General features: G+C 44.4%; 1 protein-coding gene across 4 annotated transcripts in view; it reads right to left on the bottom strand.

Annotated features, from left to right (window-relative positions):
- COL27A1 (collagen type XXVII alpha 1 chain) overlaps positions 1–15,737 on the bottom strand; it is a 203,511-nt gene that overhangs the window by 51,976 nt on the left and 135,798 nt on the right. For all 4 annotated transcript variants that reach the window (XR_014176514.1, XM_081967198.1, XM_081967197.1 and 1 more), the window contains 12 exons: positions 13,636–13,743; positions 13,091–13,144; positions 11,595–11,657; positions 10,838–10,891; positions 9,764–9,799; positions 9,448–9,465; positions 8,759–8,794; positions 8,000–8,026; positions 7,074–7,139; positions 5,689–5,857; positions 4,508–4,617; positions 1,736–1,945 (listed from right to left, as the gene is read on the bottom strand). Coding sequence is in view for 3 of the 4 variants with exons in the window: in XM_081967198.1 (XP_081823324.1) it covers positions 1,736–1,945; positions 4,508–4,617; positions 5,689–5,857; positions 7,074–7,139; positions 8,000–8,026; positions 8,759–8,794; positions 9,448–9,465; positions 9,764–9,799; positions 10,838–10,891; positions 11,595–11,657; positions 13,091–13,144; positions 13,636–13,743 (951 nt within the window). In the remaining variant the exon portion in view is untranslated. The remainder of the gene's footprint in view (positions 1–1,735; positions 1,946–4,507; positions 4,618–5,688; positions 5,858–7,073; positions 7,140–7,999; positions 8,027–8,758; positions 8,795–9,447; positions 9,466–9,763; positions 9,800–10,837; positions 10,892–11,594; positions 11,658–13,090; positions 13,145–13,635; positions 13,744–15,737) is intronic.

Raw genomic sequence — 15,737 nt, forward strand, 5'->3', positions numbered from 1 at the left:
CTATCCATTCATCTATCCATCCATACATACACCAATCCATGCATTAATCCATCCATCCATCCATCTGTCTACCTAGCCATCCATGCAATCAGACACTCAGCCTGCCCTAGAATGAATAGGATGAGCATAAAAACAGCAGGATAAAAATGCTAAATATCTTTCTCCAGAGCTGCTCTTCTCATTCTCCGCTTTCTCAAGATGCTTCGTGTACAACCACAATAGTAACCCCAACCGTAATAGAAGATGCAAAGAGTGATGATCTCTTGCATCATAGATACAATTTCAATTTTAGAGCTCAGCAGCATTCAGTTCCTTCAGGCTACCAGCAGGGGGCGCTTTTGCCTTTTTATCAAAAAGTCAACCTAACACAGAGAGACAAGCTGAAGCCTTGTAGATGCTTATGGAGGTTCTCCGTCCTCCAGGTCATGGTTGTCCCAAAGGTGCTTTTTCAAAAGGCAACTGGACTTTCCTGGTTTTGTTTTTGTCTTTGAATGCCTTTCGCTTCTCACCCTAAGGAGCTTCTTCGGTTCTGCTGCAGTTCTTCAGAACCGAAGAAGCGGCTTGGATGAGAAGCAAAACGTTTTCAAAGAAAAAACAAAACCAGGAAAGTCCAGTTGCCTTTTGAGGAAGCACCTTTGGGAGAAGAGGAGGAGGAGGAGGAGGTAATCTGACTGTAGGTCAACCTCTCTGACCACAAAGAAAAAAGGGGGAAGAGGAGGAAGGAGGAGGAGGTAGTGAAGGAGAAGGTGAAGGAGAAGGAGCTCTGACTGACTGAATCCTTCCATTCCCCACTATGCAGTCAGAGCTGAAGAAGCTTCTTGGATGAAAAGCTCAACGTCTTCCAAGAAAAATCTGCCTTTTGAAAAAAAAACACCTGTGTGACAAGTCTTGTAGACAGCGCCCACAATTTACTGGCAGGGAGCCATGCTGAGTTGGGTTCAGCAGGATTTGAACCTGATCTGTCTACTGTTGTGGCCCGCCAGCGGCCAGTGAAGCTGGCAGCGGAGTTGGAGAGTGAGGAGGAAGATGGGCCAGTCCTGGGAGTTGAGGAAAGCTCAGACAAGGGCTCTGTGTCGGAGGCAGAGAGGGAGATAGACAGCAGTAAGGCAGAAGAACAGCTGGAGCCTGTTCCCAGTGTGTGCATGTGCAGAGCTGCCAGAAGACAAGAACGGCTAAGAAAGCAGGGTCGACTTAAGAGTAAAACTTACACCTCGGAGGTGATTGGCCCCTCCCAGAGGAAACAAAAGAGGAGCGAATGGGGAGGGGGCTTTTGCAGGAAACAATTCATTCCTTCGGTCGTTCCAAGAGTGGAAAGTTCTGTTTGTGACTATAAGAGACTCTGTGCCAAGTTTTCCTTTGCCCTGCGTTTGGAAACTTAGTTATCTGGCAGCTCTCCGAGCGAGATAAGGTTCGTGTGGATAAACATTCCTTGGAAAGACTGTTCGCCAAGCCTGGCTGACTGTGAATGAAAGGAATTCACGGTCGTGTAAATAAAAGAGGGACACAGACTCTGTTTCATGCTTGTTAAGGAAGCCTGGGTCAGAGCATCTATCTCTGCTCTGGATAATAAAAGCAACCCAAAAGACGAAAACGCCTTCAACCTGTCAACGGCTGCACTTTGGGGAAGGAGACCCTGTTAAGGGTAGATACTTATAGATCTTGATTATGAAATCACAGCATCTTCCACTCGGTGGGGTAGTAGCACCCAACTCTTTCTCCTGGAAAATTTCCGTACCTTGCAATGGTTCACCACAACGTCCGGCGTGAGTTGCCCTCCCGGCTCAAAGAGCTGCCCGTTCCAGGCCTTGAAGCGGACAGAGGTCCCTTCGGACGGTCCTTCCGGCCAAACCGGCATGTTCAAGCAATGGATAGTGATGTTCTGAACGACTTCAGAGCTCAGGAGGTGAAGGAAATTCATCTGTACTCTTCCAATATCGAAGTCCAGCTGGAGAAAGGGGAAGGACATGACTTTAGGATAAAGCCTGGACTCAGCATCCTGGCCAGGAGGAACATCTTGAGGCCTTCATGCATGAACCAACTGTAGGAAGTTAGCACCCTCCCCTCCCTCTCCTAAATATTTTAGGAAAGATTAAAGAGGCAGAATATTCTATTTCCCTGGATGAGAAAAGGCAACATGTTTCAAAGACTAAGCAGCTCCCTGCAGCTTCCTGCCCCTTTGTCAATGGGCCATTAAGGCCTGAGCCAGTGTATTCTATATAAGAAAGATCTACCTCCTTCAGGCAGATCCACACTAGGAATCCCAAAGCCCTTTCATGACATCATCACCCAGCAAGAGTCAACCAAGCTTGGGACTCAAAAGACAGACAGCCTACAAAGTTAGCCAAGGCCCCTGCCCCCTGGGAGTCTGACAGCCAATGGGATACATTTCTTGTACAGGAACAGGAAACTCTAAGGTGGGACCCAACAGAGGGTATAAAACTCAGGCACCTTCAGCATGTCTATCTATCCATCCATCCATCCATCCATCCATCTATCATCTATCATCTATCATCTATCATCTATCATCTATCATCTATCATCTATCTATCTATCTATCTATCTATCTATCTATCTATCTATCTATCTATCTATCTATCTATCTATCTATCATCTATCTATCTATCTATCTATCATTCATCTATCTATCCTCTATCTGACTCTTATCTATCTATCTATCTATCTATCTATCTATCTATCTATCTATCTATCTATCTATCATCTATCTATCCATCCATCCATCCATCCATCCATCTATCATCTATCTTATCTATCCATCTATCTATCTATCTATCTATCTATCTATCTATCTATCTATCTATCTATCTATCTATCTATCATCTATCTATCTATCATCTATCTATCTATCTATCTATCTATCTATCCATCCATCCATCCATCCATCCATCCATCCATCCATCTATCTATCTATCTATCATCTATCTATCCATCCATCCATCCATCCATCCATCCATCTATCTATCTATCTATCTATCTATCTATCATCTATCTATCTATCTATCTATCTATCTATCTATCTATCTATCTATCATCTATCATCTATCTATCTATCTATCTATCTATCTATCTATCTATCTATCTATCTATCTATCTATCTATCCATTCTATCCATCCATCCATCCATCCATCCATCCATCCATCCATCCATCCATCTATCTATCTATCTATCTGCTGTGGTGGCACAGTGGTTAGACTGCAGCATCACAGGCTAATTCTGCTGACTGCCAGCAGTTCGATCCTGACCGGCTCAAGATTGACTCAGCCTTCCGTCCTTCAGTGGTGGGTAAAATGAGGACCCAGGTTGTTGGGGGCAAGAGGCTGACTCTGTATACCGCTTAGAGAGGGCTGCAAAAGCACCGTGAAGCGGTATATAAGTGCTATGGACAGATAAGCATGGATTTGCACTAAGAGTCGTCCTTCCCATGGACAAAGTGAACTTCCTGCAGCCAAGCCTTGCTAATGTCTCTATTTTAATCAATGAATCTGGCTGCTTTGAATGCAAGACCCATTCACAAAAAAACTTTACTTGCTGCTTGGAACGGGAAATAACATTAACCAGCAGAATCTCACATTCTCAACCCCGATTCTGTTTAGACCGTGGGCGGGGGGACAAAAAGAGATATTGCTTTGCTTTTTTTCACAAATGGTTTTGCTCCAGGCTAAGTATTGCTTGAGGTTGCCCATGAAAAGAATGCCTTGTTTTCAACTGAGCCAAAATATCACTTCGGTCTTTTTCTTTTAAAAAAAAAAAAAAGTCACTAGCTAGTTATTCCTTTCCAGGTTCAGCTTAAGGAAGAGCTTCCTATATTTAAAAGCTTAAAACAATTGGGACGTGGTATTACGGCGAGGATAAGCAACGTGTCAGCCACGTGCCACGTTCCCCATCTGCCTGCTTTTAAATTTTTATTTTTTTTTTGCAAAGATTTTATTGGAATTGGAAAAAAAAAAATTAAATGGGAAAGGACCCAGCCAAGCCCAGGATACATTATCGGCCTTTCCGAGAAACATCTCTGCGCCCCAAAGGCATTTTCCGAAAATAAAAATGTCCTTGTGTTTAGAGTTGGTAAAGGTTTCCTTCGCACATCTGTGCTAGCCGTTCCTGACTCTAGGGGGCGGTGCTGATCTCCGTTTCAAAGCCGAAGAGCCAGCGCTGTCTGAAGACGTCTCCGTGGTCATGTGGCTGGCATGACTCAATGCCCCCGAAGGCGCATGGAACGCTGTTCCCTTCCCACCAAAGGTGGTTCCTATTTGTCTACTTGCATTTTTTACCTGCTTTCGAACTGCTAGGTTGGCAGAAGCTGGGATGAGTCACGGGAGCTCACTCCGTTAAGCGGCGCTAGGGATTCGAACCCCCAAACTGCTGACCTTTCCGATCGGCAAGCTCAGTGTCTCAGCCACTGAGCCACCGTGTTCCCATTTAGAGTTGGGCGGCATGTGAAACGCCACGTTTTCGCGGCTTTCCTAGAAACGGCGTGTGCCTTTCATGTACCTTTGACGTTGTGATAGGGTTGAGGCAGGTTTGACCTCCTTGGGCGAAGTTGCAGGTGACCTGAATGCTATCCGAGGCACAGCCGAGATTTGGGTCAATCCAGTACAGACCTGAAGAAGAGGAGAGGAAAATAACATGTTGAGGCCAGATCCTGGTGTAGTGGTATCTTTGAGAAGGCCATTGACTTTGCCAAAGTTCTGGAGAAGAACAGCATGGAAGCTACCAAACAACCAAGATGAGACCTTCAACTAATATCAGCATCCTTTAATCTTTCATTTCTTTTATTCTACCTGTTTAAACTGCACTTTGTGTAGGCCCGCATCCTCAAACCAATTGCAGAATAACAGAACAGAAGAACAGAGTCAGAAGGGACCTTGGAGATCTTCTAGTCCAAGCCACTGCTTAGGCAGGAAACCCTACACTACTTCAGTCAAATGGTGATCCAACCTCTTCTTAAAAACTTCCAGTGTTGGAGCATTCACAACTTCTGGAGGCAAGGTGTTCCACTGATTCATTGTTCTCACTGTCAGGAAATTTCTCCTTAGTTCTAAGTTGCTTCTCTCCTTGATTAGTTTCCATCTGTTGCTTCTTGTCTTACACTCAGGTGCTTTGGAGAATAGCTTGACTCCCTCTTCTTTGGGGCAGCCCCTGAGATATTGGAAGACTGCTATCATGTCTCCCCTAGTCCTTCTTTCTCTTAAGCTAAACATACCCAGTTCCCGCAACCATTCTTCATATGTTTTAGTCTCCAGTCCCCTAATCCTCTTCGTTGCTCTTCTCTGCACTCTTTCCAAAGTCTCCACATGTTTTTTCATAATGTGATGACCAAAACTGGATGCAGTACTCTAGGTGTGGTCTTACTAGGGTTTTATAGAGTGGTATTAGTACCTCCCTTGATCTTAAGTCAATCCCTCTGTTAATGCAATTAACGACTGGCAGGTACATCGCTTTTTTGGCTGCCGCCACACAACTCTTGGCTCATGTTTAGCTGGTTGGGGAGAAAATTCATGAAGGAATGAAATCAAGACCTTACAGCTTTGTTCAGCTTTGGCCCAAATAGATGCAAATCTAGACACCTCATAAAGTCCATCAACCTCCTCCTCCTCCTCCTCTTTGAGCATGTAGATCTTGGAGGACATTATTCTGCCTGTTGTCCACCCTGGAGCAGATGGAGGGCTTACCATCCTGCATCTTTTGTTCACAGTTCATGAGGTCTTTACAAATACGGGTAGGATTCTCCTTTGTCCCCACGGGCCTCTTGATGCTCTGGATGAGGACACTGAGGTAGTGCAGGGTCTTAAAGATCTCCCCTCCTTGATCCATCGCTGGGAGATCCATCTGTTCGTAGCTCTGCCAGGAAAGAGAGAAGACACGGATGGATTCTTTGCAATGGCCGATGCTACACACACACACACACACACACACACACACACACACACACACCTGGCATTTCAGAGGTTGGCAAAGATGTTTAAAGTCAACTCAGATAAATGTTGGAAGTGCCACCAGATACTGGGTCTTACTATCATACAGGGTGGACATGTGGAGAAGCAAAGAAGCATTGGACAGAAATAAAGATATGGTTGGAGAAGATGATAAAACAACGTATTGAGTTAAAACCAGAAATAAGTTTGTTGGGGATTTTACCTGAAACTTATAATAAAGAGAATACATATTTAATTATTCATATATTAACCGCAGCTAGATGTCATACCTTTTCTTTTTGGATTTCACGCCTGCCACACTTTCTATGGTGGGAAAATGGGAGGGCGGAATTATATGGAGTTGGGTGATATGTAGCCATAATAACATTCTTCTTGGAGAGTCAAGGTCATCCTTTGTCTCTGCACCTGGCCAGAACTGGATGGGAGGAATCTATCTTCGTGGCAGTGGAAGATTGGACCATGTAATGAACTTATGGGTGTTGGGGCAGGAGCTTGAACTTTCAACTGGGTGAGAAAACCTGGAAGCTTTCAGATTCGGGTTTTCCCAGATGTGCCAACATGACATCTCTAATAAAGTGGAACTTTGAGGGAACTCAAGCCTTGGAGTTGTATTTTGTTGGGGGTGTTTTTTGGAACCCTGACACTAGAATTGTATTTGCACAATACTGGAAAAGTGAAGAGATTCCTACTGAGGAAGAGGTGATTAGGAAAATATTAAAATGTGCAGAAATGAACCGAGTGACATTGGCAATTAAGCGGAAAGAACAATCTGATTATGATATGATATGGAAAGCGTTTTACCAATGGTTAGAGAATAAAAAAGGAAATTGGAAATAGAAGAAGAAAGTAACAAGAATAGAAAATGTATCAAGATAGAGATAAGAATAAAATGACAATTGTTGGTATTAGCATGATGAGAATAATTATGTTTAATGTTATTATTGTATTTTCATTAGATGACATGTTAAGAAGGAAATGTAGAACTTTACAATGTTTTAACGGTTCAATGTATTATAATCTATGGAAGGATGTTGCACAGAATTTTTCGTACCCAGACGATACACTGCTTACGTTTATATTTTTAAAATTGAAAAATAAATTATACAGCTCTCATGGCTTACCTCTGATCTGAAGACAGCACTGGCAGTCAACATGGAGTGGAAATCGGCATCAAAGTCATCTTGCCCCTGGATTAGAGGAGAAAAGACATACCGTATTTTTCAGCGTATAAGACACACTTCCTAAAAGAGGGTGAAAATTTGGGTGCGTCTTATACACCAAATATAGCCCTGCTGGGCTGCTGGCCCCCCACCCTTTGGCCTCTGCCTCCCAGCAATTTGCCTCCTTGCAGCAAACAGCAAACAGCTTGTTTCAGTTTCAGCTTCAGCACAGCCTGATTAGCACAAGCAGCTGGTTGTCGGTTGGATCGACCTCCCGACCATCAGCTGCTTCAGGCTACAGGGATTGCTGTAGCCTATTGCTGCTTCCATGCACCCATTTTTGGCCTCTGTGCACCCCATTTTTGGCCTCCGTGTGCCCATTTTCCACCCATTCCGATCCCCGCCCATTCCGATCCCCGCCGCCAGGAATGGGCTGAAAATGAGGCGCGCAGAGGCGGCAATAGGCAATGGCAATCCCTGCAGCCTGAAACAGCTGATGGTCAGGAGGCCGATCCAACCGACAATCAGCTGCTTGTGCTAATCAGGCTGTGCTGAAGCTGAAGCTGAAACAGGCTGCTGTTTGCTGCAAGGAGGCAAATTGCTGGGAGGCAGATTATGTTTTCCTCCCCAAAAGCTAGGTGTGTCTTATACTTCAGAGCATCTTAATACTCTGAAAAATATGGTAGTTATGGTGGACTTGAAGGAGAAAGTCCATGCAGATAGAATACATGCTGAAATGTCCAGAGGGGAAGATTGTGATGCTTGAATGAAGTAAGAACCGCACAGTCTCCTGTAACCTATAATGTCATGGTTTCATTTGGGGTGGTTTGCCATAAACGTCCCAAACTTGTAGAATTCTACAGCTAGTGAGGATTCCGAAAACTTACCAACATAGCGTGAATTCCTGGTGGGCCCTGTAAAGATAAGAGATGAAGTAGGAAGCATTAAGCAAGTTAAATCAAGATAAAATTCTTAGCTGTCGATGGCCACGCAGGACTAGCAGGAACAGAGAGAGAGGTCGAGTTGGAAAGCTATCTGTCGGATGTTTTAGGTTAGGTTGTAAAGAAAGAACATGAGCCACGGTGGCGCAGTGGTTAGAGTTTGGTACTGCAGGCTACATCTGCTGGCTGCTGGGCACCTGCAATGTGGCATTTCGAATCTCACCAGGCTCAAGGTTGACTCAGCCTTCCATCCTTCCGAGGTGGGTCAAATGAGGACGCAGATTGTTGGGGGCAAGAGGCTGACTCTGTAACTGCTTAGAGAGGGCTGTAAAACACTGTAGAGCGGTATATGTGCTATTTCTCTCTCTCTCTCTCCCTCTCTCTCCCTCTTCCCCTCTCTATTCTTTTTTTCTCTCTCTTCTTTCTCTCTCTCTCTCCCACTCTCTCTCCTTCTTTCTTTCTTTCTCTCTCTCTCATCTATCTATCAGCTGTGATGGTGCAGTGGTTAGAATGCAGTGTTGCAGGCCAATTCTGCCCACTGCCAGCAGTTCGATTCTGTAGAGCGGCATATAAGTGCTATTACTATTGCTATTGCTACCTCTAGCATTCAGGTTCCGCAGCCCAGCTGCAGGAAAGCTTGGGCCATCCTGGTGTGCTTTCGAAGACAAACGCAACAAAAACCCAAATTATATTTTAAATACATACCGGGGGGCCTGGAGGTCCGCGAGGTCCTGGGATACCCTAGGAAGACAAGTTCAAGATAAATCACGATTGATCCTTCGCAACCTGAACTGCCAGTGGCTGAAGTGGAGATGCAAAACATCATTGTGAATGAGGGCAGGACAGGAGCCTCTCTTCCAAAGTTGTCTTTCTCTTTTTCACACAAACACACACACACACCCATTTTCTTCACGGTCCCAAAGGTGCTTTCTTTCAAAAGGCAACTGGACTTTCTTCTTTTGCTTGAAGATGTTTTTCTTCTCATCCAAGAAGCTTCTTCGGTTCTGGCTGAATGGCGGGAAAGGGAAGAAGGATTTATATTTCTGGCAGTCATCTGGTCGTTGGGAGTCGTTCTGAGCATCATTGAGGCCACTTGGAGGTTTTATCTGTGCCCTCAGAGTCACCTGAATCCTACAGTCTACAAGTCCAGTTGCCTTTTGAAAGAAAGCACCTTTGGGATAAACCATGACCAGGACGACTGAGAATCTCCATAGACATTTAGCTACGCCAGAGCTGAAGAAGCTTCTTGGATGAGAAGCGAAACCTCTTCAAAGAAAAACATCCAGCTGCCTCTTGAAAAGAAAGAAAGAAAGAAAGAAAGAAAGAAAGAAAGAAAGAAAGAAAGAAAGAAAGAAAGAAAGAAAGAAAGAAAGAAAGAAAGAAGTCATACTTACCCTTGGACCTTGGAGACCCTGGAAAAGGAAACAAAAAAGGAGATGAAAACAGGACAATTCATCAGTGGAACAGAAGTTGCCTCCAGAACTTGTGAATGCCCCAACACTGGAAGTCTTTAAGAAGATGTTGGATAGCCATTTGTCTGAAACGGTATAGGGTTTCCTGCCTAGGCAGGGGGTTGGACTAGAAGACCTCCAAGGTCCCTTCCAACTCTGCTATTGTAAATGTAAAAGGTCCTCCGCAGAAGAGTCGAGACCAAAGCGTGTGGGTGCAAAATGACTTTCACACCCATGGCACAGAATGGACAACACTCACCGTTTCCCCTGGGCTCCCTTTCTCTCCTTTAGGACCCTGGGGGGGCAAAAGGTGACAAAATGCACACCTGTTACACGTGTAAGAAGTCTGCACATTCCAATATAATAAAAAGCTCCGAAGTCACTGAAGTGTGAACCAGCCCCAAGCGTGAGAAAGATCGAGAACAGTTTGCCTTCAGAAGTTGTGGTTGCTCCATCACTGGAGGATTTTAAGAAGAGATTGGACAACCCATTTGTCTCAAAAGGGGTAGGGTCTCCTGCTTGAGCAGGGGGTTGGGCTAGATGACCTACAAGGTCCCTTCCAACTCTGCTAATCTGTATCTAAGTTGCTGGACTGAAGGGTTAAAATTGTCTAGAAAGCATCATGTGTGAAAAAGATGACCATGGGAGGAAAGCCAAGTAGGACAACTTTGTTGACTGAGAAGGAGGAACGATGGTGCCTTCCAGATGCTTGGGCTTCAGCTCATATCACCTCCAACAGCTTGGCTTGACATCAAGAGGCCATTGCTCAAAAAATCTGGCTGTATTAGATGCCCATTTCTACTTTAAATATTACTTTTCTATGTTCAGGCAAAGCGAAAATCTGAGGCTGTAGTTTCATGGTCTAAATGGATCAACTTTCAGATCTCAGTTTTGGAATGAAAGATACACACACAGTTGTGTACCATCACAATTTTCCTGGTAATGCCTTGGGATGCTGCATGGGGGACAGATCGCAACGGAAGACCCAAAGACCATGCGACATAGGAATCATTGCAATAATTCAAGACATTAGTCAATAAGAACCAGAGTTGTAAGTCTTCTGGATCACACTGGAGGTTGAAGGATCTGCACCAGCTTTGAAGAGAAGTCCACTTTCATTCGAAAAGGGGCAGAGCCGTCACAGTCTCAAGCTAAGGAGGAGGAACTGTGGATTTTGAATTTTGTTTTGTTTTTATAAAGGGCACCTCCCCATCAGGAAGGGGTGAGTGTTGAGAATAGGACAGCAATGATGGCCGTAGAAAATCCCACCGCACCTTGAGAGAAAATGTGCTAATCTTAAGAAGATGAATGGAAGAGGGAGAGAGACACTTACAGAGTTTCCTGGTGGGCCTGAAATCCCAACTGGACCAATGACACCTTCTGAGCCCTACGAAAACAAACAATCAATTCATGTATTCAATGGATAAGATATATCACTGTAAGAACTCTACTTCTCTTTCCTGGAATGGTCTCCAGCTCTGTGTTTCCTGGTGGTGTCTATCCAGCTCCTTTAGCTTTTGAGCCCAACCTGGTTTTCTGACCAATAGCACCAGGTGGGTTTCAAAGATCTGCCCAATGTCCAGAAGCTCAGCTAAGGAATTTGGACTTTCAGATGACCCAGGAAGGGCTACCAGGCCCAGAATAGGAGCTGCTTGTTGTTACAGGTATTTCCCCTTTTCTGGGTAGAGGGAAGATTTTTCAGGGAAAGTAGGTGGAGGAGAAGACCACCCAATCTTCTAACAAACCCATCCCTTGGACTACGACTACTGAGGAACTCACTCTTCTGTTGATTCTATGGACTCGATTCCAGCAGGTAAGGCTGACTGATTGAGGAATTTGGTGAGGTGGTGACCACCTGGTAGGATATGGCTAAACGTGTTTGGCCACCAAGAAGAAAGCTGTCTCTATCACGATTGACCACCAAACAAGTCAAAAACCTGGCCCTTTGCCTGTCCTGTTTCAGCAGCTCGGTTATGGGGTGTGCAGAAGAGACAGAAGTGGGTCTGGAAGATGCAGCTCCCCATCTTTCAGAAGAAACTAGCTTCAGAGAGATGAAGGTCAAGGCAAAAGGGGTCAAGTCTTCAACTCACCCAGAGTCCTTGGGGGCCTTTAGGGCCCTGGATGCCCTTGAAGCCAAGATCTCCAGGTGGCCCCTATTGAGAGAAAGAAACATTGGGTGAAAATAACCAGGTGAGAGTCCCATCCAACCCTTGGACATGATCTCCTTCGGTTATCGCTTTTCCTATTTTGAAAAGTACGACCATTTCAAATAATACTTTAAAAGGATTGGTGCAGTGGCCTAGAGGTGGAGCTGTCGCCTCACAATCAGGAGGCTGTGAGTTTGATCCTAGGTAGAGGCAGATATTTCTGGCTCTGGGCGCAATGAGAAAATATATCTGCCGAACAAAACTCCCCATTGGCAACAGGTAAGGCATCCGGCCAATAAACTCTGTTAGCTCCATTGAGTTGACCAGACTCCACCCCGAAAAGGGATCATGAGGCCGTTAAATGAAGACTTTAAATAATATTTAAAAAGATCCCGAAGTAGGATGGCACCTTACATCCAAGCTGCAAACACCTCTGCTGTTATTTCTCTCTCTTTCCCTTCCTTCTGAAATGGGCCGTGACCCCAAACAGAAATTGAAGCTGTACTCAGAGTAGGTGGCAGGGAAGAAACTTAAGTCTGCCTCTAGAGGACAGGAGGTCATTCATAAGTGGTCCCACTCAATGTGCGTGGAGATCAACCTTCCGCAGCTGCCATTTTGTGAGCAGGTTCAGCACTCATGGTCAAGCTTTCTCTGTACAGTAGACCAGTGACGAAATTCTTTCTTTTTTTACTACCGGTTCGGTGGGCATGGCTTGGTGGGCATGGCTTGGTGGGCGTGGTAGGGGAAGGACACTGCTAAATCTCCATTCCCTCCCCACTCCGGGGGAAGGACACTGCAAAATCTCCATTCCCTCCCCACTCCAGGGGAAGGATACTGCAAAATCTCCATTCCCACTCACTCCAGGGGAAGGATACTGTAAAATCTCCATTCCCTCCCCACTCCAGGGGAAGGACACTGCAAAATCTCCATTCCCACTCACTCCAGGGGAAGGATACTGTAAAATCTCCATTCCCTCCCCACTCCAGGGGAAGGATACTGCAAAATCTCCATTCCCTCCCCACTCCAAGGGAAGGACACTGCAAAATCTCCATTCCCTCCCCACTCCAAGGGAAGGACACTGCAAAATCTCCATTCCCACTCACTCCAGGGGAAGGATACTGTAAAATCTCCATTCCCTCCCTACTCCTGGGGAAGGACACTGCAAAATCTCCATTCCCACTCACTCCAGGGGAAGGATACTGTAAAATCTCCATTCCCTCCCTACTCCTGGGGAAGGATATTCAAAATCTCCACTCTCATCTCACTCTGGGACTAGCCAGAGGTAGCATTTGCCGGTTCTCCGAACTACCCAAAATTTCCACTACCAGTTCTCCAGAACCTGCTGGATTTCACCCCGGATGTAGACCCCTGACACAAAACATGGCCTGTCTCTGAATCAAGAACTTGGCACGACCTTATTAGGGAAGGTAGCAACTCACCTTTGGCCCAAAGAGCCCAGCAATCCCTGGTAATCCTGATTCACCGAAGTCTCCCTAGATAGATTTTTCAAGGAGCAGAAGGAGGAACAACAAGAGGAGATGATGCCAAAAAAGATGAACAGTCTGAATTTCCCTTTTTGTAGAAATCGGGAAAGAAAAATGCGCCCCCCCCCCCAAAAAAAACCCAGATGGGGTTTTTTTTAGCTCTCAAAACAAAACCATCCTCTCCTCCGCTATCATAGCTTGGCTTGGAAAGAAGTCTGCTTGTCTCTCCCAGCTTCGGTGGGCTTTGCTGTACTTGATGTCTTAATCTAAGCATATTTGGCAGGGGCTGATCCCCAGGAATAGGAGAGGAGATGAAGAAGAACCTGGCATGGACAGCCCACGTAACTTCAGGAAATTGAATGCAGAAGATCAGATGTTTGGCAGCTCTATCCTCTCTACCTGCCCCATCAATCACCCAGCAGCAGAAGGACTCGCTTTTCTTGGCCTGAAGAGCGATATCAACCAACAAACGTCAGCAGCTACTGCACGCATCTACTCACCAGCTGTCCTTTGGGTCCTGGATCACCGGATGTCCCAGGGAATCCCATTCCACCTTGAGAACCTCTTTTCCCCAATGGACCAATCTCTCCAGGCACACCCCTTTCTCCCTAAAAAAAGAGCCACCAAATATTCCATCAACGTACAGATTTCCAGAAGTCCTCGAGGCCACTGAAGACTGAAGTTCTTCGCCCTTCGTTTGAACCCGGATCTCCCAAAATCCGAGAAGAGGACAAAGATTTTGCTGCATCGCCAACATCTACATCCTTTTTTTTTTCAATCCAATTTTTATTTTTTATATTGTTTATACATCTCAATGTATGAATGGTGTGGTAACTGGGTAACATACATTTCAACGTACAGATAAACATAGTCTTATCATTCCTAAATCTTACATTTCCATTGTTTCATATTATTTATACATGTCTTTTATTATCACCCTTCCTTTCTGTCCTTTTGTATATCTTAACGTTAATATATAACTATTATTTCCCCCCACTATTTTCGATCCCTATTTTAACTTTTTTTTACCCCTGTCGTATCGTTATAGTATTCAAAGACGTGTTTTCCACCTATTTTGTTGTTCATATTTCCATAGTTAAATCAACGTTCTTCCATTTTTCAATATCCCCTTATACAGTTTTAGTATCAATCACAATCATTTATACATTGAAAGGATTTCCATTCATGTTCTTTCCAGTTCTTCAATCCATATAATTCTACCATTAATACACATGTTTAGATTAATATATCTTTATATATATATATATATATATATGTGTGTGTGTGTGTGTGTGTGTGTGTGTGTGTGTGTGTGTGTATATGTATTAGTGTTACAACCCCTGGTATGCCTAAATATGGGAGGAAGGTCACTACTCCCTCTTTCTGTCCTTTGGCTTCATCACAGAAGACCATGCAGGCAGAAAACCATATTTTTATTTTTAATGTTGCCTTTTATATTTGTGTTTTATTTGTACTGATAAATAAATAAAGGGAGACTAGTATAGATCTATTTCGAGCTAATTAGCTCTCATCAACTAGCCATACCCTTACTGGGATTTGAACCCGGGCTGTATATATCTTAGGCAGGAGTGTTAGCCACTAAGCCATATATTTCCCTAATCGCCCCTTAAGTTCCACTGTTATTCATATTTTATACATATTTAGTAGTACAATTATTCAAAGTCTATTTTTGTGAACGCTTTGTTACATCTTGAATTTGAGACCGATGCGCCAAGAAAGCTGCGGAAGATTCAAAAATGCCGCGTCCTCCACCTGCCTCCCCAAAATAACATTGATTCTAAACTGAACCTGGGAAAGTAATAGTAGTAGTACTTTATTGTCATTGCACCTCGGACAACGAAATTAAATGCCATCTTCGGTGTATATCGTACATAAGAAAAACTATAAAAATAAAAACACAAACGTACATCCTTCACATTCGATGCAATTAAATTGAAAACCCCTGATACTGCGTTAATATTGCGCTATACAGCAGAGTTCAATATAGTTAGTGGTCTAAGCAGTTTTTCAGCAGATTTGTCCTTGTTTTTATTGTCCGGTACCGGCTGCCAAATGGTAATAGTTCAAAAAAAAAAAAAAAGGGTGCCCAGGATGAGATGGATCTTTAAGGATGTTTTGAACTTTCTTAAGGCAGTGGGAGCTATAAAGTTCTTCCAAAGAGCGGGAGAGGGCAACCCATGATCCTCTGGGCAATGACGTTGACCCTCTGGAGTGCATCCTATCTCCCACTGAGCAATTGGCAAAGTAGACACAGAGGCACTAAGTTAAAATACTCTCTACGGTGCAGCGGTAGAAGGTCACCAGGAGTTTTCCATCCAGTTGTTGTTTCCCGAGAAGTCTCAAGTCATATAATCTCTGCTGGGCCCTTTTGACCAGGGCTGCAATGTGAGTGCCCAAGGTAAGTTCAGGAAAGAGCATCTTCCTTAGTAAAACTGGCAAGATTTGTATTACCTTAAACCCGCCTGTCGTTCTCAACTCAGGTCGTTAGGGGGCAATGATGGTCTCAATTGACACATCCCTGGTTAAGTGAGGGAGAATTAGATCCCCATTCAACCAGCCCCCAAACTGTTCCTACAACCTA

This window comes from Natrix helvetica, assembly GCF_964273705.1.
Source record: "Natrix helvetica genome assembly, chromosome: 15".
NCBI lineage: Eukaryota > Metazoa > Chordata > Lepidosauria > Squamata > Natricidae > Natrix > Natrix helvetica.